General features: G+C 41.3%; 1 protein-coding gene across 2 annotated transcripts in view; it reads right to left on the bottom strand.

The window, feature by feature from the left end:
• Positions 1-23625, bottom strand: part of Atl1 (atlastin GTPase 1) — a 68860-nt gene that overhangs the window by 11355 nt on the left and 33880 nt on the right. The window contains exons 4-9 of one of the 2 annotated variants that reach the window (XM_021178703.1): positions 19926-20060; positions 19383-19487; positions 16876-16926; positions 14318-14374; positions 5500-5592; positions 4210-4348 (exon numbers count right to left, since the gene is read on the bottom strand). In XM_021178703.1, coding sequence (XP_021034362.1) covers positions 4210-4348; positions 5500-5592; positions 14318-14374; positions 16876-16926; positions 19383-19487; positions 19926-20060 — 580 coding nt within the window. The remainder of the gene's footprint in view (positions 1-4209; positions 4349-5499; positions 5593-14317; positions 14375-16875; positions 16927-19382; positions 19488-19925; positions 20061-23625) is intronic. The other variant, XM_021178705.2, reaches the window with a different exon arrangement.

The following is a 23625-nucleotide window of genomic DNA, read 5'->3' as shown; positions in this document are numbered from 1 at the left end:
CGATGCTAGTAGAAGTACTCAATTCAGAAAAGCTAGTTGGATGTCCTGTGAATGAACACAACTCAACAGTTTTGACCTCTTGTTTCCAGTATGGGAAGTTCCTTCATTTATAGCAGTTAAATTGCATCATAACATTTTTAAGGACACTGGAAATTCTGTTATTTCTGGTGCTATTAAAGATGTTAATAATTGGAATGCTTTGTAAAACAGTGGGCAAATTACTAGCATTGATGATGAGCTAAAAACTTGTTTCTGCTTGTGAAATAGCACATGAGAATCTACTACCAAAGAATAAAGTTTTCATAACTGTTTGTGTCCAGAAGACATTTATGTTTAATAGAGATGCCAGCCCTCTGAAGAATACAATGGTTAGTCCACCAGACATCCAGGAGAGAAATCATCACATATGATTCAGGATTTGCATGTTCAATGCTGCTCCTATTCATAAGACAGAAATTGGAAACAACCTAGATGTCCCTCAACAGAAGAATGAAAATATGGAAAAATAAAGAAAATGTGGTACTTCTACACAATGGAGTATTAGTCAGCTGTTTAAAAAAAAAAAAAAAGAAATGAACTTTGTAGGTAAAGGGGTGGAACTAGAAAAAAAAAAAAACACATCTGAGTGATGAGGAAACATAGATCCTGAAAGACACTACACATTTGCTTATGTATGGATATTTTATGTCAGTGATAACCAAGCTACAATCCAAAGAACTACAGAGGCTAGGTATAGAGTAGGGTATTGGGGGAACAGAGATCTCCCTGGGAAACAGAAAGAGAATAGATAAGTTGTAGAGAGATGGGTAGGGGACTGGAATGGGAGGATCAAGTGGAAAGAGGAGGGAAGTCAGGGAGAGGCAAGTAACATTAAGGGCTATTGGAGGGTAGTGTGGAAACCTAGCTCAGCAGAAGCACACTGCTGAGAACACCCACATCATAAGCTGGTCTACACAGAGTTTTCACCTCCATATGTCGGTGTCTTAGGTTCAGGAAGGTGGTCTGCAAAATACCAGGCCAGACACAGACCCTTTGGTCTACAATGGTGTCCTGCCTGCAAGATATGCTAGGGCCAACACCAGCTGACATCTGATTTGACTGAAGGCCTATACCCGACACTGCTTAGTTGACCAAGAACCTGAGACTAGAGTCCCAGGAACCTAGAGTAAAACCAACTACTACTGTTCTAAAAATATTAAAAACAAAAGCAAAAACAGACAAAAAACAAAACAGCAATAAGATAATTTTTAATGACATTCTGTTGTATTTATCTACACCTTGCTCTGCCATCCTCAGAGACACTCCCCACTGCAGCAAATGGAAAAAATAGAGACCCACAGCCAGACATTATGCAGGGAGCGAGAGACCTTAGAAAACTCAGCCCTAAATAGGGGCTCTCCATCAAACTCCTCTCCTCAGAGCCCAGGGAATTCATGGAAGAAGAGGCAGAAGGAGTGTAAGAGCCAGAGAAGATGGAAGAACACCAAGAAAACAAGGCCCTCTAAATCAACATGATTGATACACCTATGAATTCACAGAGATTGAGGCCACACACACAGGGTCTGCATGTGTCTGCACCAGCTGGGATCCAGAACCCTACAAAAAAAGCAGTCATACACCCCCATCCCTAACCCAGAAGCCATCTCTAATTGATAACCTCTTGGAAGTGAAAATTTAGTTCCCTCCAAGAGAGTCTCACTGGGGAAACAAACTGCTCTTCTGGGTAGGCTGCCTGCCCAGCAGGAGATGACAACAGAAATAGACTCAAGGGCATCTTTGGAGGTTCTGTCTCATAATGTGATGACAGGACTCTTCTTTTTTAAAAAAAAATCTTATTTTAATTTATATATTTTCTCCTTTACTTTTACCTTGTAAGTTCTCTGTGTATATAGTATGAGATTCCTGAGTGTGTGAACAGGTGGGTCTGTCTCTTGTGCCTTCTCTTGGATTCTTTTCCTTCTGTTTGTTTGTATTGTCCAATTCTAATGTGTTAGTTTGGGTTTTATCTTATCATATTTTATTTTATTATCATCCTATAGAAGCCCATTCATTTTCCAATGAGAGACAGACAGGGGGATGGGAAGGTGGGGAAGAGCAAGGAGGAAAAGAGGAAAGGGAAGCCATAATTAGGATATATGAGAAAAAAGTCTATTTTCAATAAAAGAAACATAGATTCAGTGTTAGATTGAAAAATACTGTAGATAACAGATTTTCCAAACTTCCAAAGAAACTATTTCGATCTAGTAAGGCATTGTGTACACAAGGTAGGTTCAGCAGCAATCTGATAATGTATACAAGCGTCATTCAAACAGAACTTTTAGGGTAACTGAAGCCAGTTTTCAGTTCTCTTTTTCCCAGGATTAGCTCATTTGTAAACTCTCAGTTGGCAGATAGCTGTGATCAACTGCATTGCCAATGTCTATGTGGACATATGGATATAACTGGATGGAGAACAAATTATTACAAAGTAGGTTGTACATCTGAGATTTTTCTTTCCTAACCCTTCCTGAGCTTAGGCACTGCAAAGTGCCTCACCCATGCATGGCCGCAGCTGCTGGCTACTGATAACTTTTATTCATCTGAGGTAATTCTTGTCTCCGTTAGGCTTTTTTTCCAACCACGTTGAGTGCCAGATGTAAAAGTAACTATTATTTGCCTGAAGATAAGTGTCTCCAAAGCTTACTACCTCAGTCTGCTAACCTAGGCCTAGTCCTGGAAGCTTCTAGCCTCTGTACAATCTAATCTAGGCCTAGAATCTTTTCAGCCTCTGAGCCTCACTGCTGAATAAGATTATCCCTTCCTAGTTCTTTCTGAGCTCTGAAGGGTTCAACTCAGCTGTTCTGGCTCAAACTCCTCTCCAAGATGACTGATTCTGTCTGGCTTCTCTCTCTCTACCTCTCCTGAGTGTCTTTGCTTGGCCTCATACTAACTTTGGCAATATGTTCTAATTGTCTGGCTCCTTTTCATTCTCTGGCTCGTTCTGTCTTCACATCTCTTCAACCTGTCTCTGAAAACTGTCCTGGCAAAACTGTCTGTCTCTCTCTCTCTGTCTCTCTCTCCCCCTCCCGCTCCCTCTCCCCCTCTCAACTAGACATCACTTTCAAACATGGGTGCTTTCTTCTAAAAAACTAACATTACCTTCATTGTTTGGAATTAAAGGTGTGTGCTAAGGGCTGAGCTACACCACAACTAGAAACAGGGTTTTTCAGTAAATAACACAATCTTGGAGTTCATAATGTGATCAAATATCCGGCAACAAGATTCTTAGGTTTACAAAAGCAATGCTGGTGCCTTAGAAATTTAGAATTTTGATTATTATATCAATTGCCAATGTTAAAGATAAATGGATGTAAGGGGAAATACTTTTGATGGTCAAATCTGCTAGTTTCTAAAAGTTGATACAAGGTATGTTGTTAACTTTAAAATCCCTTTGACAATAACTGTGCTGAACAACAAAAAAGTTATTTCACTGTATCACCTGATGCAATGCAAAAAAAGTCATAATAAAAACAAGAATGCTTGAATTCCACAGTGTGTTCAGTGACAGGCTCACAAGTCAAAAGGTCAAAACTACCTGGAACTTCCTCAAATGAACTCACAAAGCAAATGTCTAAAGACAGGGCCTTGCCTTTTTTGGGACTGTGAGACTCCATTTCTGGAGGCCTTACCTCCACTCCCATGCCTTTCAGACAGGAGGCAACCTCTGTTAGTGCAAAGTACATTCTGTACAGGACATTAGCTGAAAACACATAGTGCTTGCTCTTTTGTTTTAAAGACATTGTTCTTATATAGAGACCACCTTGCTTTTTATAGTTAAATTCTTCAGTAGCCATTTTAAAGAGTCTAGATTCATTTCATTACTGAATCCAGTGTTTGCTTTCAGTTCCTAAATATATATTTCAACAAATGCAACATTCCAAAACACAGATATTTCCCCATTTTAATATAAGTAAGGGAGCTAAGTACACACAGAAGCAATTAACAAAGCAGAGATGAGAGGTGAGGGTGCTGCTTGCTTGGGAGCAGGGTTGGCTCTGTGTTCACATTCAGTACCATCGAGCCCACGGCTGACTCGGGAGCTCTAGCACCAAGCCTCATCCCCAGCTCCCTTCCTCTGCCTCAGTACTGGATAAGCTAAGCCACAGCCTATGGAGTTGATTCCATGATCTGATAAGCAGTGCAAGCGTAGTCATTAAGAGGCTCACAAACCTTTTAGTTTTCCATCAAAGTTTGGGTTCGTAGCGACTTTTAAGCCAGGGTGAGGTAGGAGAAAGCAGGAGATGTTGGTGAAACAGGAGTGGATATGCTTCCTGACATTCTGCAGCTCTTCATGCTGGTTCCCTGAGACCTGCGGAAATCATCTCAAGTTAAAAGTTTCTTGGGACATAAACTGAACAAAGGATTTCTGTGGCATTCTATATTTGCTTTGCCTGTCTGTTTCCATAATAATAAAACAGCATGCTGTGGCTAGGACTAGAGGGTTGACTTTATAGAGCCATATCTATGTGTAGCAAATGCCTAGTGCAATTTACAAGCTTCTGTCTCCCGACAAAACAACATGGTCATGTCTATCGCAGCAGTATAAACTGGGTGTAAATTCCTGTCGTAGTTCTCTGTCTACTGCCATGATAAGCACCATAATCAAAGCAGCCTGGGGAAGAGAGGATTATTTCCACTTCACTTTGAATTCCATCACCCTGGGAAGTCAGGCAGGACTCAAGGCAGGAACCTCGAGGTGGGGTCCGAAGCATGCACCACGGAGGAAACTGTTTACTGGCTTGCTCCTCATGCCTTGCTCAGCCTGCTTTCTTTTACAGTCCAGAGCTACCTGTCCAGGGGTGATAGCACCCACAGTGGGCTGTGCCCTCCCATGCCAATCATCAAGAACCCCCACACCCCACGCTGGACACTTTCCTACAGACCAGTCTCATGGAGGCATTTTCTCAGATAAAATTCTCTCTTCCCAGGTGACCCTAGCTTAGATGAAGTTGATCAAACAAACAACCCCCCAAACCAACAAAACAAAACAAAACATAAGCAAACAAACAAAACTAAGCAGCTGCTCAGCACTAACATTCTTGACAGGCATCTCAACGGCTAGGATTTCATACCCACCCTAAACACTCACAGTCCATTTTAGACATGTGTTCAACGGTCTGTAGAAACCGCAGAAAGAAACACTTATCTAGGCTGCCACGGAAAGTGAGTCTACATCTTTACACTGTAGACTTGTACTGTTTGAGTCTTCAAGATAAAAATTTTGCCTTTAGGAACAAGTTAGTGTTTTATTATAACTACCAAAGAACTTATTTGTATCAAATCACTGACAACCCTTAAAATTACAATTCTATGGGCTATTACAACTCTATCTTGGGTTGTGTATAGAGATACTATGAGGGGCAGGTGAAATCTTGACTCCTGGGTATTCAGGAAGTCATCTAACCGAGATCCTCTTGCTTAGTTCTGGGGATACGGCATGCACCTAGATAGCTAACCAACCTTGAGGCGTTTTTCCAAGAACTTGGCGCCACCATCAGCTCCATATGAAAATTCGTATGGGAAACTCCAGTCTCGAACAAGAAATATCAGACTCTGAAAGTAGTAAGAGAGGGGTAAGAGTGCTTGGCGGCAGGCAGCAGGCCTATGCTCTCTACTGGAGCCATCTCATTATTGCATCATAACTGATCATACTGTGGCATGCAAAGCAAATACCAGTTTCTCAGCAGTCCACATGGCATCACTGTGCTTCCCCTACCTACGTGTGAACAGCAAGCTGCCTCCAAACTCTAGGATGAGTGCATCCCATTGAGATGTGAGACAGTCACAACCCACCATTAAGCTGGCTGAATGGAGCTATAATTAGATTTTGTGTGGTGTTTTCCTATGAGTCCCTTAGTGTGTCTGTCGTCTCTCTTCTCTCTCTCTCTGTGTCTCTCTCTCTGTCTCTCTCTGTCTCTCTCTCTCTCTCTCCCTCCCTCCCTCCCTCTCTTTATTTTTAAACTACAACAGATTATATGCATAAGATACCAGAGTGGTTTTTAAAAAATTAATACTTTTATTTTGAGAGACTTTCACTATGTAGTCCAGGCTAGTGTTGAGCTCACTGTGTAGACCAAGCTGCCCCTGAACTCACAACAATCCTCTGGCAGTCATACTCTATGTACTGGCTGTTTTGTGTGTCAATTTGACACAAGCTCAAGTTATTACAGACTCACTTGAGGAAATGCCTCCATGAGATCCAGCTGTAAGGCATTTTCTCAATTAGTGATCAAACAAGGGTGGGATGGTCCATTGTGGGTGGGGCCATCCCTGGGCTGGCAGTCTTGGGTTCTATAAGAAAGCAGGCTGAGCAAGTTAGGAAGCAAGCCAGTAAGTAAGTAACATCCCTCCATGGCCTCTGCATCAGCTCCTGCCTCTAAGTTCCTACCTGTTTGAGTTCCAGTCCTGACTTCCTTTGGTGATGAACAGCAATGTGGAAATGTAAGCTGAATAAACCCTTTCCTCCCCAGCTTGCTTCGTGGTCATGATGTTTGCGCAGGAATAGAAACTCTGACTAAGACACTCTATCAGCTTTTATCTTTTTGTTTTCTTCTTAATTTTCTTTTTGAACTTTTTTATGTATATGTGTCTATGTGTATCTATGCATATGTGTGTAGAGATCAGAGGACAACTGGTGGCAGTTGGTTCTTCCTACCATCTAAGTTCTAGAGACTAAACTCAGGTAATAAGCCTTAGCAGCAAGCACCCCTACCCTTGAACCACCTTGCTAGCCCTCTACCAGCTTTTTCCTAAATTGAATTATTTTATTATTTTTATAGAAATGGTAACATTCATTTTCTTATCACAAAAGTACAAAGTCCAGAGAAGAAAAATTTAAATGCATTCCAAATCTCAAAAGCAACCAGAGCTAACACTTAGTAAACAGTTTATGTACAAGAGTAGGGCAAGGGAAAAAGAAAGACAAGTGGATGTTTTTTAAAGAGAATATCTTAATGACACAATCAAAGTGGAAACATTACAATAAATCTAATTGGAATTAACCACCCACAGACTTAGGATGGCAGTTAAGATAGTAACGAGTTTCCAGGGACACCACAAGTTCACGAGTTGTATGCTCACTTTAAAATCTTCTGTGTTAACATATGTGGGGCTGGAGAGATGGCTCAGTGGGTAAGAGCACCCGACTGCTCTTCCGAAGGTCCTGAGTTCAAATCCCAGCAACCACATGGTGGCTCACAACCATCCATAATGAGATCTGACTCCCTCTTTTGGAGTGTCTGAAGACAGCTACAGTGTACTTACATGTAATAAAAATAAATAAATCTTTAAAAAATATATATACAGAAAATCACATATAATGACATGGCTTAACATATTTTCAGAAACTGACACTCCGTGTAATCAGACAATGTCTGCTGCTCCAGGAGCCCCAACCCCTGCTTCTTCCCCTCACCACTGCTTAACAGGCAGCACTATTTTGATTTGAGAAATCATAGGTTAGTTTGCTTGTCTTCATCCAACATTGTATCTGTGAAATCTGTCATACTGTTGCATAACTTTATCATTCATAGTCATCACTGCATGACATTGCATTCCGTGAGTAATGTTCATCCTGCTATAGATGAGCAAAGCTGAGGGTAAGCCTAGGCATCTGCTTTTACGGATATGTTCACTCTTTACTTCTTAGCCTTCTCAGACTTCCTCTTAGCTTTCCTTCTGTCTCCTATTTATTTCTTTTTTTTTTTAAAGATTTATTTATTTATTATATGTAAGTACACTGTAGCTGTCTTCAGACACCCCAGAAGAGGGCGCCAGATCTCGTTGCGGATGGTTGTGAGCCACCATGTGGTTGCTGGGATTTGAACTCTGGACCTTCGGAAGAGCAGTCGGGTGCTCTTACCCACTGAGCCATCTCACCAGCCCTCCTATTTATTTCTTAAGTAATAACTTTGATATAATAAAAGAAATTGAGTATAAATGATTGAAGTACAATGAACACGGGTAGCTCCATCAATGTTACCAGTATATGGAATATGTCAATACATGTGTTGATGTCCATATAAAATACTTAAAATGATCTAACACTGGAAAGCTAATGCTAAATTTATGTGCATATCCATTATAAAATATGTGAAATTAATCATATCCTCGGAAGGAAAAACTGATTTAGAATCATTGGTCAACATGGCTGAATTGGGGAAAACCTGGAAGAAGCTGAGGAGGAGGGCCACCCTGTAGGAGGACCAGCTGTCCCAGCTAACCTGGACCCTGAGATCTCTCAGACACTGGACCATCAACCAGGCACCATACACCAGCTGATATGAGGCCCCCAACACATATACAGCAGAGGGCTGCCGGGTCCGGGTTCAGTCAGAGAAGATGCACCTAACCCGAAAGAGACCGGAGGCCCCAGGGAGTTTAGAGATCTGGTAGGGTGGGGGTGGGGGGTGGGAACATCCTTGTGGAGACAGGGGGTGGGGAGAAGGTATGGGGTGTGGAACAGTTGGAGGGTGGATGGAGGTGAGGGGAATAAAATCTGGAGTGTAAATAAATAAAGATTAAATTAAAAAATCTGAACTAGTCTTTGATGTGTTTAATCAATCAATTTCAGTTTTAACTTCTGTTCCAAGTAGAGAAAAAGACTAGGAAGGACCATATAAATAACAGCTTGCTCCCATCAACAGCTGGTGATAGCCAGCCCATCAGCAAGACTCATTCTGTGGGAAACAAACTGATGACCTTGTTTTGTAGGTTACAAAGCTAAGAATGGGCAGTGTTGGTCTTACAGTGTGCGTTCTGTTGAAGCATGCTGTGTGGTTCAAGGGTGAAGAACAGGCTGACCCCAGCCACCATGAGTTCCCTGAACCTGACTTGATGCTTGATGGAGGCTCTCAATGCTTTTCAATGCTTTTCTTTTCTTCTCTCTCTCTCTCTCTCTCTCTCTCTCTCTCTCTCTCTCTCTCTCTCTCGTGTTGTTGTTTTTTAAAGACAGGATCTCACTATCTCACTATGTAGCCTTGGCTGGCTTAGAACCCAATATGTAGACCAGGTGGCTTTGAATTCAGAGAGACCTGCCTGCCTCTGCCCCCTAAAGCCTGCAGGTTTTAAAGGCATTTCCACACCACACATGGCCTAACCATTTTTTTCCACCTGAGGATTTAACTAGTAGACTAGTGGGAAAGGAGACAGTGCATATCTACTAAAATACTGAAGAAGTCTACAGCCCATTTCTGTCTTCTGTAACTACATAAAATTTCTTAAAACTCAGCTATGGACCAAGGTTTAAATTCAACTTCCACAGCCTCTGAGCCAGCTGTTTTAAGTAGACTTGGGTAGTGTGGTCATTCCTTTGCTATGAGGCCCTTCAAGAGAGGAGTTTCCTCAGAGGTTACTGGAGAGAAGGAACTCCACAGAGAGTTGTCTGCACCACACAAAGCAACTTCCAGCTTCACTGAGAGTTCTCTGAGACTGATTAGATCATGACTATGTCTCCACTCAGATGAGTGTGAAAAAAACGTTTCTCTTATCTCCCAGAGGCGATTAAGTCCTGTTCTGAAGTCAAAAGCAATGGTGGGATTTGAGAATATGAAAATGGTTAAGAAGGGCACTGTGGGAGGGCCAGGAAGCACCTTGGGAAGGGGACTTTCTTCCCTAGTGTGTGTAAGGTCCTGGATTCAATTTATAAAAGAGAGAGAGAACGCTGGAAAAGACTAGGAAGAAGTAACTGGGAAAATAAAGAACTAACACTGAGGAGATGAGCAGTAAGAGACTGAATGTCAGCAGCCCTCAGCTACATATCTGAGAAAGAGTAAAGGCCTCCGAGAGTGAGTGATGCTCATGCCCAGGAAAGCTTTTCTTTTTTAAGGACTTAATGCCTCTAATTTTCTAATTAGAGCATCTAATTTGCTGTAGATGCTGTCTGCTGGGTATGCACAGTGCCAGCGCTTCCCACCTGTCGCGGGTCACCAGGCTCAGAAAGGCCTAGAAGTCAGCAGGTATACTTAGAGGTCTGGCCTAAAGAGAACAGGGTTCAGAAATACCATGGCCACTCTTTAAGTTTATGACAGCTATATAAGCTTTTTTAAACTGGCTACTAAACACATCTGCCATACGGACTTGCATCAGCATATACAATATTGACCCAAGTAAATCTTGAGACTGTTAATCAGTTGAGGAATATGTCTACTTTGCAACCTACATAATTAGAGGGTATAAACTGGCTAAATAGTAAGCTCTGGGACTGTGATAGCCAAGGAGAGCATTTAATGGTAGAACAGAGGGCATCTTGGAGCCCATATTCCAGTTGAAGAGAGGATCTTCTCAGCATGGACCCAATGATAAACACTGTTATTGCCATCTGAGAGCTTATGAGTAACATGCTCTGTGAGAACCACAAGAAACCAGTGGCTACATTTGCCAGAGAACATTAGTAAAATTCAGAATTGTTTGAAGTTGGATTTAGAATGAACTTTAAATAACATTTGATAATCTGAAAAATACCTCCAATTAGTCACACAGACCCAGATCCAAGGATTTGTTCACCCAGTGCAGACCAGTGTGGAGCCAGGCATGGCTCATGGAAGCTCAAATGACCAAGGAAGCAACATCCACAGCCATCAACAGCAATAACTCACCCCTCACATGTGACCAGAGATTTTCACCAGGGTCTCAGGAATCAGACATTGGTTTTGATCAAAAGAACGCTTTCAACTGCACCTTTTAAAGCTACAGTTAGGGCTGGTGAGATGGCTCAGTGGGTAAGAGCACCCGACTGCTCTTCCAAAGGTCCAGAGTTCAAATCCCAGCAACCACATGGTGGCTAACAACCATCCGTAATGAGATCTGGCGCCCTCTTCTGGAGTGTCTGAAGACAGCTACAGTGTACTTACATATAATAAATAAATAAATCTTTAAAAAAAAAAAGAATGTTTTAAAAAAAAAAAGAAAAGAAAAAGCTACAGTTAATGTAAAGAACCTTGTTATTTATGGGACAGATAACATCAAATGGCTCCTGCTGGGTTGCTATACTTACTATGGGAGTGCTTGCAGTAACTAAAACAATAGAAAAATAAGCAAGGTCACCCAGAGAGATCTCATTACCTCTTATCATAGATTATAATCTGTGTATCACTGCTGAGAGTTTGCTTCTTGGGCCTTGCAAGGAACAGTTATTACAATTTGTTAAGTGAACTGAAATACCATCTAAAAGCTATTTTATGCTGTTATTTTCTATTTTAAAAATTATTTTATACACATGAGCATTTTGCCTGTATGTACGTCTGAGTGCCACTCAAGTGCCTTGTATCCACAGGAGCTAGAAGACAGTATGGAATCCCCTGGAATTGGCATTTCAGATGGTTGTGAAACACCGTTTACATAATGGGAATAAAACTTGAGTCTTCTAGAACAGCCAGTGCCATCTGCAGAGTCATCTCTCCAGCCTCATTCTTAGGTATTTTTTCTACTCTAAATATGAATTATGTCACTAATATTATATGTCCTGAGCACCTTGTTATAGTATTATTTTATTATATATGTGTATCATGCATGTATTATACATATTTGCCTCTTCCCTTTTAATTATATGATGCATAGTATCCTTTTGTTTTGAATTTAGTTGCTTTAATCTCAAATTTTATTCAAAGGCTTTGGATGTTACTGCTTAATAAGGTTCTCATTTCAATTTCAACCCATCCTTTAATGTTTAAGAAGCCATTGTTGATTCATTCAGTTAAAACTGTGGGATTTTTTTTTTTAACTTTATGTATATAAATGGTTTTGCCTGCATTTATGCCTTGGTATCATGTGCATGCAATACCCAGGGAGATCAACAGAGGGCGTTGGAGCCTCTGGAACTGGAGCCACAACTGTGGGTGCTGGGAACAGAACCCAGGTCCTCTGGAAGAGCAGCAGGAGTTCTTCATGGAAGAACTGAGTCATTTCTTCAGTCTCGGGAGTTTTTTGTTTTGTTTTGTTTGCTTGCTTGCTTGTTTAAATGTATGTGTTTGGTGTATGTTAGTGCATGTGCAGGTACATGTGTTTCTGTGTGGTGGTGAGTTGCAAGTGTGTTAACATGCATGTAGAAACCAGCAAACAGCTTTAGGTGTCATTTCTCAGAAGCTGTTCACTTGGTTTTTGAGACAGGGTCTTGTACTGGCCCAGAACTGTCCAAGTAAACTAGCTGGTTCTCACACTGCCAGAAGTGCCTGTCTCCACGTGCCCAGGGCTGGCTGTAGGAAACACAACTCAGAACAAGCACTTAGATGACTGAGCCATTTCACCAGCCCCCAAACTTTCTTCTTACTGATACTTCATAACCTCTACATGGTTCACCAATAAGCAGGAATCTCAAAAGATTTGTTTCTAGGACACTGGCATTTTTCTTAACCAAAGACATAATACCTGTCTGTCTGTCTGTTCCCTCCCCCAAGCCGTGTGTGTGTGTGTGTGTGTGTGTGTGTGTGTGTATGTGTGTGTGTTCCTATTGGTTTATCTGGTCCTGTGTTAGGAACAGTGACTTGAGGTCTCTTTCTGGAATTTACAATCTAAGCATCAGTCCTGAGAGTAAAAAAGTCAAAGAAATATTCCAGCTGCCATGCAACACTTCAAAGCCACTTGACAGATGAACCAAAAAGAAACACAAGAGCACAGAAAGTATTGTGACCCACACTGAAGATTTTAAAGCAGGCTTGGTTTGTTCTCCCTCTACACCTCCTCTAGCCTTGCCTGGACTTCAGGGACAAACTGAGACCTCCCCTAAAGAACCCTCCACTAAGCTCTTCCGGGAAATAGCTCTTCCGGGAAATAGCTCTTCCAGGAAATAGCTCTTGGACATCTTGAATGCAGTCTGATAGGAGACCTCCAAGTCACATGTACACACTGAAGCCACCCCAGATCCCCACCCTCACAACCGTGTCAGTCGTCTAAGATCATTTGTCACTCGGCCACGGAGAATGGAGAGCTTGTATCAGTGTAGTGTTTGCCTCAGGAGCTTCTCACTTTGTGGGCCCTTGTCAGTCACTGGTTACCCTGTGGCTCACATTCCTCTTGGACCCACCTTGGATGTTATACCTATCTGGAGCCTAGCTATGGCTTCCTTTGACAAGCTTAAGCTGAAGGAGTTAGCTTTTAGATGGTATGGAAACTGCTTCTTCCTCCAGGCACTGTCTGAAGGGTATCCAACTCAATTCTAACTCTTGTCCTTGTAAAGTGCAGGACTTGAAGGACTGCAGCAGTAACTGACAGAGCTTAAGCCAAGCTCAGATGTTACCTTGATGTTAGCCACTGATCCTAGTGTTACTGGAGTTTTTAGGGCAAGACTGGCCAGCTTCCATCCTCTCAATATGTCAGTAAGAGACAAAACATTGAGAAAGGGAACTTATTCAGTGTGGCTATGCCGGAAAGGGGAACAAATAAAAGGGTCCAGTGACCCCCACCCCAAGCCTATTGTGGAGCACTGAGAGGTTTAGGTTTAAATACAAGGTAAGAACTATGCACAGTTAAGCAGTCCTGGAAAAGCACAGTCGTGCCTGTTACTGGCCCACCACCACCTTGACTATCAGTCCTGGACGGGGCTCCAATAGGTTGCCAGAACTCTGTGAACTCTCTTCCTAGGACAGTTCCTCCTCTGGCTGGCAGGACTTCAATCTTTTCCTTCCACCAGCGTGGGATTTTTTTAATTGGATGTTTTCAATTCTTTGGGATCTGGTATTGCAAAGGTCTGATAGCTGAAGGGATGAACACAAGTGACTTTAGACCCCTAACACAGTGGCTCCACCAGCAGCAGCCTGGCTGGTTGCTTGTACACTCAGACAGGGAGAGAGGTTAACGTTAAGAAAGGGACTTGAAAAGCCTCTTCCCCAATATCCTCTCTGGTGTTAGTCAACTAAATTCAAGGAAAAGCTGATATCTCACATGAGTCAGATATCTAAGACACATTTTCACTTCCCGATATCTATCTCATCTTTATACCAAATAGCATGGAATAGGAATTTAAAACTCTTCCCTTTCTTCTTCTGAGACAGGGTCTCTTCCTAACCATGTAACTCTGGCTGGCCTTGGTAATGCCCAGTGTACACCAGGCTGGCGCTGAACTCAGAGACATCCATCTGTTTCGTATTCATAGCAATCTTCCTGCCTTGAACCCACAGAAATCCCGTCTTCCTAGTGATGGGATTAAAGACAAGTGTCACCACAGCCTACAGTTGCTTCTTAAATGAAATAAATCAAGGGAAAAAACTATGATCCTGATTAAAATCATAGCTATAGATTCTGTAAAAATTCAGTAAGAATTCTCCATCCTTTAACTTTTACCCACCTGAAAAGGCTTCAGGAATGTTTCTTCCATTGCCAACCTGCCATACTCAGTGAAAAGCTGGGAGGAGAATCCAAGAGAGAGGATGGGAAGGGAGAGGAGAAAGAAATGAGATTCGTTTACTTGTTGGATTTCTTCTATTCATTCCCCAGCTGTAACAGCATGCTACAGTGTTAAGATTAAATAATAAAAACACATTCATTATATAAAGCAGGGCTATAGTGATTACATATCTAAAAATTACAAACACAGTACAAAGAAACTCCCACTTTAAGCCTGTCTCTCTTTCTTCTCCATGTGCACATGATGTTCTGAGCACTTGCTCCAAAGGTAGACCCCAGCCCTAAAACTCATGTGTTTGATAAAACAAATGTAGAAAGGAAGCACATGTGAAGTGACTTCTCACATGCAGGACTTACCTAGGCTTAAAGGGCCATAATACATAACATATGTAGCCAAGGAAATTTAAAGGTACAACAACCTGGGTTACAAAATTAGGCATTTGATTTTAAAAGTTGGAAATTAAATGAACTGTCTTCTTCTTCTTCTTCTTCTTCTTCTTCTTCTTCTTCTTCTTCTTCTTCTTCTTCTTCTTCTTCTTCTTCTTCTTCTTCTTCTTCTTCTCCNTTCTTCTTCTTCTTCTTCTTCTTCTTCTTCTTCTTCTTCTTCTTCTTCTTCTTCTTCTTCTTCTTCTCCCCCTCCCCCTCCCCCTCCTCCTCCTCCTTTAATTGCTTACAGTTAAGAACAGGAAGCATGAGGAGAGGTTTTTTTGTTGTTGTTGTTTTTGGTTTGGACAAATGCAAACTTTTCGGAGATGAGTGATGGGGCTGCAGGCTGGCTCAGTGTTCCCCACATGACACGGCATGAGCTCCTCTCACCCAGAGCTGGTCAGCCACCTAGCTTGTGGAGCTGAGGGAGAACGCTGAGACCCAGCCCTTGCTCCTCTACAGTAGCATCCCAGTTTCATTCTGCCATCCACACAGGGTAGTAAAAATCAAGAAGCAAAGGGTAATTACTAGATACTTGGAGTAATGAGTTCAAAGTCTGGGTATGTCTAAAAGGTCCAACTATTATCACACTTGTGTACTGACATAACTTGAATTTACAGTAACTTCAGAGGAAGGTATTGTCATTTACAGGAAAAAAATTCAATGATCAAAATATCCTGTTAGCTCAGGATCACTGGCACAAATTATCCTTTTGTAGAGATGGATAAATATGCCAGTGTGCAATGGTGCCACGCTGTTCACTAGGAAAGTAGCTGGCTGCATTGTGGCACATGCCTTTATTATGGAAGCACACCCCACCATTATTTTGTGTCTCACCTATTTGTCATAAATGATCAGTGTGAGGTACAGAATACGTGAGGGAGCAACACCGGGGGGAACTCCACGTGGTGCATCCAATGCCATGGATTACTTTGCTCTACTGTCCTTTGTATCTAGTAAGGCTTCACATTTTACTATCATGGGCTTGATACACATATTAGGTAAAATTTTATGTAAAGCACATAGAAAGAGAGCTATTGGAAGAATAGATTTGCTACCTACTCAAGAACAACTTGAGCGGACACAGAAGAGAATACTATACTGCACACATAAAAACATCTCTAGAACACATCTACTCTTCTACTTGAGACTCCAACTTCTTGGTGAGTGGGAAGAAGACAGGACCAGCCATGTGTTCTTACCCAGTTCTATCACTGAGTAGGCACAGGAGCCTGGCCAAGCTACTTATCTTCTCAGGCTCCCTCTCCTCATTTCTGAGTCATGAAGGTTAGTTAAGTACCACCACTGTCTCTTTCAGATCAGATCAAGTCAAGTTCCGAGCTGTCCTCACACCCTCTCTAACAGTTCTAAGCCACAAGGTCCACAAGGAAAACGTCTGGCTTACACAGACGAAATACCAACAAGTTATCAAATTCTTCTTCTTCTTCTTCTTCTTTTTTTTTTTTTTTTTTTTTTTTGGTTTTTCGAGACAGAGTTTCTCTGTGTTCCCCTGGCTGTCCTGGAACTCACTGTGTAGACCAGGCTGGCCTCGAACTCAGAAATCCACCTGCCTCTGCCTCCCGAGTGCTGAGATTAAAGGCGTGTGCCACCACGCCCGGCTGCAATGTCAAATCTTAAGGGCAAGAATTTGATAACTTGCCGGGCGTGGTGGCGCACGCCTTTAATCTCAGCATTCGGGAGGCAGAGGCAGGTGGATTTCTGAGTTCGAGGCCAGCCTGGTCTACAAAGTGAGTTCCAGGACAGCCAGGGCTACACAGAGAAACCCTGTCTCGAAAAACCAAAAAAAAAAAAGAAAAAAAAAAGATTTGACATTGCAATTTAGAGTCTCTTTACACTGAAGATTCTTTGTCCACTTTGATTTGCCATATACTTTTATACATTCAACACTGGGAACAAGCAGGTTTAGAAACAAAGGAATATGGAAAGCAAATTCAAAAGGACAGAGCCATACATGACTGAACAAGACATCTGGCACCAGGATGACCCTTGTGTGTGTGGTCCTGTGTCTGAAGCCTGTCCCCCAGCCCAGCAGATACACAGAAAGGGCTTCACCTGCAGGTGCTGGAGATCATCCTCCTGGACATTCTGGGACAAGTTGTAGACCTTGATGATGGGACAGCGAGGCAGGGTGAGAAAATAATCCATAGCGTTAGAAGAACTTCGTTGTGCTGTTTTTAGAAATGTCAGTTATTATACAACCAACTCTCTTATATACAGTTATGAGAGCCAAGAAAGGAGGTTTCATTATATCGCTCAAACCGGAAGTCTTCCTGCCTTAGTCCCTCAAAGAAGCAGGGTTTACAGAAGTGGGTCTTCCTGCCCAACTGGAAAATTGTTTGGAAAATGACAATTCCCTCTTCATAATGTATTGATTTGCTTATATCACAGAAAGCCCCTGCACACACTATTAGGTTCCGAATGTCATACTCCCAGCTTTAGGTTCCTGCCTCTTTCTTCCACTATAGCACAGCATTAAGATGACACCGTGTGTTTTCTTTTCATTTTCCTTGAGGCAATAGCATTAGTAACTTTAAAGATAAATTAATGTTGTGTATATGTTTACATATTGTCACAAATAGTATCCATTTGCACTTATTTAAATAATGTAATTTCTCAAGTAATAATTTGAAAGTCATTACTTGACAGACTTTCTATAAAAAGATTCAATGTTTTCAGGTCAAATATAAATAGTAAATAATGAGTGGTAAAGGCAAAGTTAGACTGTTTTAATTAGCTTGTATAAATGATCCTTCCTATTGATTTTAAAGAAAACAGATACAGAGTCTACTTTACAGAGTCATTGAAGAAGCAGGTTTTTGAATTACAGTAAAACCTGTGTTTCATAGATAAGCTTTCTTATGGCAATCCTTTAAAAATCATTTTTCACATTTATGTGTAAGAATTTTTCTTTGTGTGTATGTGTGCCACCTATTGTGCCAGATGCTTGCAGCAGTCAGAAGAGAGTTCGATCCACTGGCACTAACTAGAATTATGGATGGCTGTGAGGCGAGCTAACGTGGTACTGGGAGCTGAGCCCAGGTCCTCTGCAAGAGCAGCAAGTGCTCCTCCTCGCCCAGCCGCCTCTCCAGCCGCACGAGGTAGGTTTATCCTGAAGCATCAATCATGGATTATAACTGTAACTCTTATGTTAAATTCATTTATTTAAAGGTTCAGTCCACCCTTCCTCTTCCTTTGAGCCGGTATGGGAGGTGCTGACCAGAGATACCCTGGCTACCTGCTCAGTAACTCTAGGTCCCCATCTACATAGGATCACACTCTGGACTTACCCTGTCTTGCCTTTCTCACCTTTAAAAGTTACCTTGCCTTTGAAAAAATTCTGCTTTGTTTCTTCACTGTCTTCCCCCCAGCTCTCTCCGACAGGCAGACATATCTAACAGTAGTCCTTAACCTTGTTTCAGCTGTATACTAACCTTCAGAACAATTTACAGTCTATAAAGCCCCTCCCCACCCAATAGCACTGTTAAAAAGAGAGAAAAAGAGCAAATGAAGGGAAGGCTTTAAGTACACATGGTTCACATATAAATGTAGCTGTTGCAGCTACACTGTTTGCGAAAGCTATGCACAAGTAAAGCTTTACATTTAGAAATAACTTCACTGATAATGTAAAGCACAGTGTGTGTTTATAAATCCCATTTCACTAAATAAATTATAATAGATTGTCCCCAATCTGCATATAAGATTATTAAGTTGGCTTATTTATTATTGTTGGTATGTGTGGTATGTGCACATAGGGAAGTGTGCTGTGACCTGAGTGTGGAGGTCAGAGGGCAGCTCCGTGGTCTGCTCTGTGTCCACCTTTTCGAGAATTTTGTAGACTGGGTCATGTTAACAGATTTATACAGCAAGCACTTACACCTGCTGAGCTATCTCACTTTTCTTTTTGAGACAGGGTAACATGTAGACCAGGCTAGCCTCAGTCTCATTGTATAACCAAAGATGACTTTAAATTCTTTGTTTGTTTGTTTGTTTTTGTTTGTTTGTTTGTTTGTTTTTTGAGACAGGGTTTCTCTGTATAGCCCTGGCTGTCTTGGAACTTACTCTGTAGACCAGGCTGGCCTCGAACTCAGAAATCCACCTGCCTCTGCCTCCCGAGTACTAGGATTAAAGGTGTGTACCACCACACCGGACTTTAAATTCTTGATCTTCCTGCTTCCATCTCCTCAGTACAGAATAAAAGACATTCTCCACCATACCTGGTTCATACGGTGCTGCTGACTAAATCCAGGACCTTGTAAATGCAAGGCAAACACTCTACCAAGTGAGCTATACCCCTAGCTATAAAATTTATTATTTTAATTTATTCTAAACTTTAACAGAAAAAGTAACAATAATAGAGCCACTTTGGACTAAAGCAGCCAATGTAGAAACTGATAACTGGCTAGACTCCCACAGCCTATAGTGACAATGACTATTCATATGGAGCTGAATGAGAACACATATGGTTTGCGATTCTGTCTCATTGAAACATGTATGTACAAACACTATTCATGAATTTTAGTTAAAGAAATATCCATAGATAGATTTGTGTTATTCCATACCTGTATTGAGCTTATCATTGTGCTAAGCGCAAATACTGTGGCCGAATCTCTCAGAGTTGACTGACTGTCAAAGGTTCCCTGAGTATCCATCAGTAACACTGCAACCTACAGGAAAGTAGAGTGCACTACATTGTACAGAACATCAGGGTACCAGCGTTACCATGACATCAACAACGAAAGAACTAAAAACATCTATTATCAATGAATACTTAAAAGGTAACTTCTTGTATGTGCCATGAATACCACAGAAAATAAAAGGATACTAATTAGCTGCTGGGTACAGTCACTTTTAATTTTCTCTGATTATCTAAGATAAAAACCTAGCATTGAGACAATGTAAACATATCAGCTTGTTATATGCTATTTTGTCATTATTATGATGTTTGTCTCCTGGGATCACTAAAGAGCTAAACAGGGACCATTCAATACGACACTACTCTGACCCTTGCAGCATCACGTGAAACAGACAAATCAATTCTTAAAAGAAGGTTTCAAAGGTACCATTGAAAATAAAAGAATAGTTTTATTTAAAAAGTGTCATACCTTTTTACCATCAAGCTTATTGATGAGGAAAATTTCACTCCATATCTGGATTCCTGTGGTTTCTCGTTCAGATCCACCTCTCCATGAAAATCCAGTCAATGGTTCATTGTAATCTCCAACCCAATCAACAGATTCCTATAAATTTAATAAAGTCTATGACTCAGAACTGGATATGCATGTATAGTTTATCCTCTTATCCTTTTAAAAAAGATTTATTTATTATTATACATATATTATACATATATTTATTATTATACATATTATTATACACTGTAGCTGCCTTTAGATATACCAGAAGAGGGCGTCAGATCTCATTACAGGTTGTTGTGAGCCATCATGTGGTTGCTGGGAATTGAACTCAGGACCTTCTGAAGAGCAGTCAGTGCTCCTACCCGCTGAGCCATCTCTCCAGCCACCTCTCTTATCCTTTTTAACCCTTTTCGTTCTCTGACTCAAAAGGAAAAATGTATGCATATCTGTTACATTGGGACAATCACTTTATTCACTCAAAAGTAATTACAGAGGAACAACTTTCTGATATGGTTAGGTTAGGTTCTGGCTAACATCATTACAATATATACACATACACACGTATAAAATATGTATTTTTATATACATATATATATATATATATATATATCTTATATGTCTCATATATCTCAGAATGGAAATGTATATAAAATAGAAGTAGAAATAGGAAATGGAGCAGCTCATTCTTTCATTCATTTATGTATGTGTGTGTGCCTGGGGTGAGTATACACATATGTGTGCAGGTGCTACGAGAGGGTGCTGGAGCACAGAGTTACAGGAGCTTGTGGACTGCCTGACATGGGTGTTGGAATTGAACTCTGGTCCTCAGGAAGAGCAGTGAGCACTCTTAGGTCTCTAAACTATCTCTCCAGACCCATTAACCTTTGAGAGTAAGACTTCAAGGAAAAGAGGGTATTAGAAGGCTATTTGGGAAGAAGACATTCAAAGACTAAGTCAAGTAAAGAAGGAAGGGGGAGAAAGGAGGGAAGGAGTGAGGAAGGAGGATATTACCTAAGGGCCTACCATACACAAATGCTTTGGACAGGGCTGAGTGGAAGAACAAAGGTGGGTGGAGAGAGCTTAGACTGCGGATTCTGAAGGCCAAGAAAGGCACGTGATACAGGTGTTTATCCCAGAGGGAATCACCGTCATAACTATGAGGAGAGACGTTATTCTAGAGGTAGTAAAAAGCTAGCAAGGGAGATAAGTAACAGAAACGACCGACAAGAAGTTACTATAAAAGTCAAAACATGCTTGTGGGCCTGAACCTGTCCAAGACGTGGGGAGGGACACCAGGAGAACAAATACAAGGGGGATTTGAGAATCCAAAAGAAAAAAAACTAAACTGAAAATTATGTCAGAACTAAATGCCAGGTGAGACAAGAAATACAAAGAATCCCTTAGATTTAGCAATTTTCCATTAACAACTTTGGGTAATAGTAGCTATACTCACTTTGGTATTTGTTACAGAGGATAAATTATAATTTTTGGAAGACCTCTTTATAATAATCCTTGAATTAGAAACCTTGTATTAACTAAATCACCACCTCCTGCCTCTGCGCTGAGATTTTGTCTGGCTTGAGCATGCACGGTTTATGCAGCTGTGCGTTCACCAGGCCAACTGCCCTTTTGTGCCCAGAAAACAGTTTCCTTGTAACCATCCTCAGCCTCTGGCTCACACAACCTCCCCACCCCTCCTCCACAATAATGGCTGAGCCTTGGGAGGAGGGTGTGTGTGTGTTATATCCTGTCTTACTCTATAAAGCAATTTTAGATCCTTATTAAAAGCATAATAAATGGGTTCTGCCACCTGCACTATTCAGTCTTACGTCTTCATTTTCAGTATAAGACCCACTCCATGGAAGATGTACCCTTTGTTTAATGCAAATAGCACATCTACTGCCCTTAGTCTACAATGTACCTTCTATTCTCCACCCCAACCTTGATTCAGATCTTGGACAGCTATCAACTGCCAACAGCTCTCCAGCTAGGGTGCCCATTTCCCCTCTCCATTTTGAGCTTTGGGCTACTGTGAGCTTGCACGGGTCTTGTGTGTGTTGATACAACCTCTGTGAGTTCATATGTGTAGTTGTCCTGTTGTGTCGAGAAGGCACTGTTTCCTTGGAGTCAGTCACTATATCTGGCTTTAAAATTCTTTCCAGCCCTTCTCTACAATGATCCACAAGCCTTGGGAAGAAGGCGTGTGAGTCAGGTGTCCTTTAGAATTGAACACAACTCCAATCGTAATTCTGCCTCCGTATCCAAACCATAATATGCTTAATTATAAAAGTCTATCTTCTTTCGTATTCTCCATAGTACCTAATACAATGCAAGGAGTCAACTGTTACTAACTGGCCAATGTAGATATTTAAATTAATCAAAACACGATACATAAAAAAACAGTTGGGAAGTATATTTCAATGGATAAACTGTGATGGTTATGAATAAGAAGAACAACATTATTTTGACATTTACTGAGGACAATGAACTATATGATATTATAAAAGTTCTTTTCTAGAAAAATAATTTTAAAAGATAAGGGAAAAATCCACATATAGTGATTTTGGAAGATTAAAAATGTAGCATGTTTCATTCTTTCAGGTATGCATTCACTACATATTTAATGACTAATTATTGACTACTATGGCTCAGGCATAAAATAAAGGAAACAGAGAACATTGCCTGCCACATTTAAAATCAAGTTTCGCACAGTCACCAAACCCAGACACTATCATGAATGCCAACAAGTGCTTGCTGACAGGAGCCTGATATAGCTGTCTCCTGAGAGGCTCTGCCAGTGCCTGACAAATACGGAAGTGGATGCTCAGAGCCATCCATTGGATAGAGCACAGGGTCCCCGATGAAGAAGGTAAAGAAAGTACCTGAGCTGTGGTGGCTCACGCCAGAGGCAGGCAGATTTCTGAGTTCGAGGCCACCCTGGTCTACAAAGTGAGTTCCAGGACAGCCAGAGAAACCCTGTCTCAAAAAAACCAATAAATAAATAAATAAATAAATAAATAAATAAAAGAAAGTACCCAAGGAGATGAAGGGGTCTGAAGGCCCATAGAAGGAACAACAATATGAAGTAACCAGTACCCCCAGAGCTCCCAGGGATTAAACCACCAATCAAAGAGACTCATGGCTCCAGCTGCATATGTAGCAGAGGATGGCCTAGTTGGTCATCAATGGGAGGAGAGGCCCTTGGTTCTGAGAAGGTTCAATGCCCCAACGTAGGGGAATGCCAGGGCCAGGAATGGGAGTGGGTGGGCTGGTGAACAGGGGGAAGGAGGGAGGGAATGGGGGTTTTGGAGGGGAAACCAGGAAAGGGATAACATTTGAAATGTAAATAAAGAAAATATATAATTTTTAAAAAATCCAGTTTCGCCATTCTAACATGAGTGATGGTAGTCTGTCAGAAGTGGGACAAGAATAGCTCCACACCGTCAGTGGTGTCACCTTCTGCCACTCACTGTTCACGCTCAGCTGGGTGCAGACAGAGAAAAAGAGGATCCAAGCAAGCACTCTTTATCACAGGCAACTTGATCTGAGGAGAACGTGCATTAATAATCCTTCTATGTTAAGTACAATAACACTTTGGTATACGCTAGGAACCAGGGTTTAATAATCCTTTTGTGTTAAGTACAATAACACTTTGGTATACGCTAGGAAC

The sequence above is a fragment of the Mus caroli genome, chromosome 12 (assembly GCF_900094665.2).
Source record: "Mus caroli chromosome 12, CAROLI_EIJ_v1.1, whole genome shotgun sequence".
In the NCBI taxonomy this organism is placed as follows: domain Eukaryota; kingdom Metazoa; phylum Chordata; class Mammalia; order Rodentia; family Muridae; genus Mus; species Mus caroli.
The sequence above is the reverse complement of the archived record's forward strand: the minus strand, read 5'-3'. Positions and strand labels throughout refer to the sequence as shown.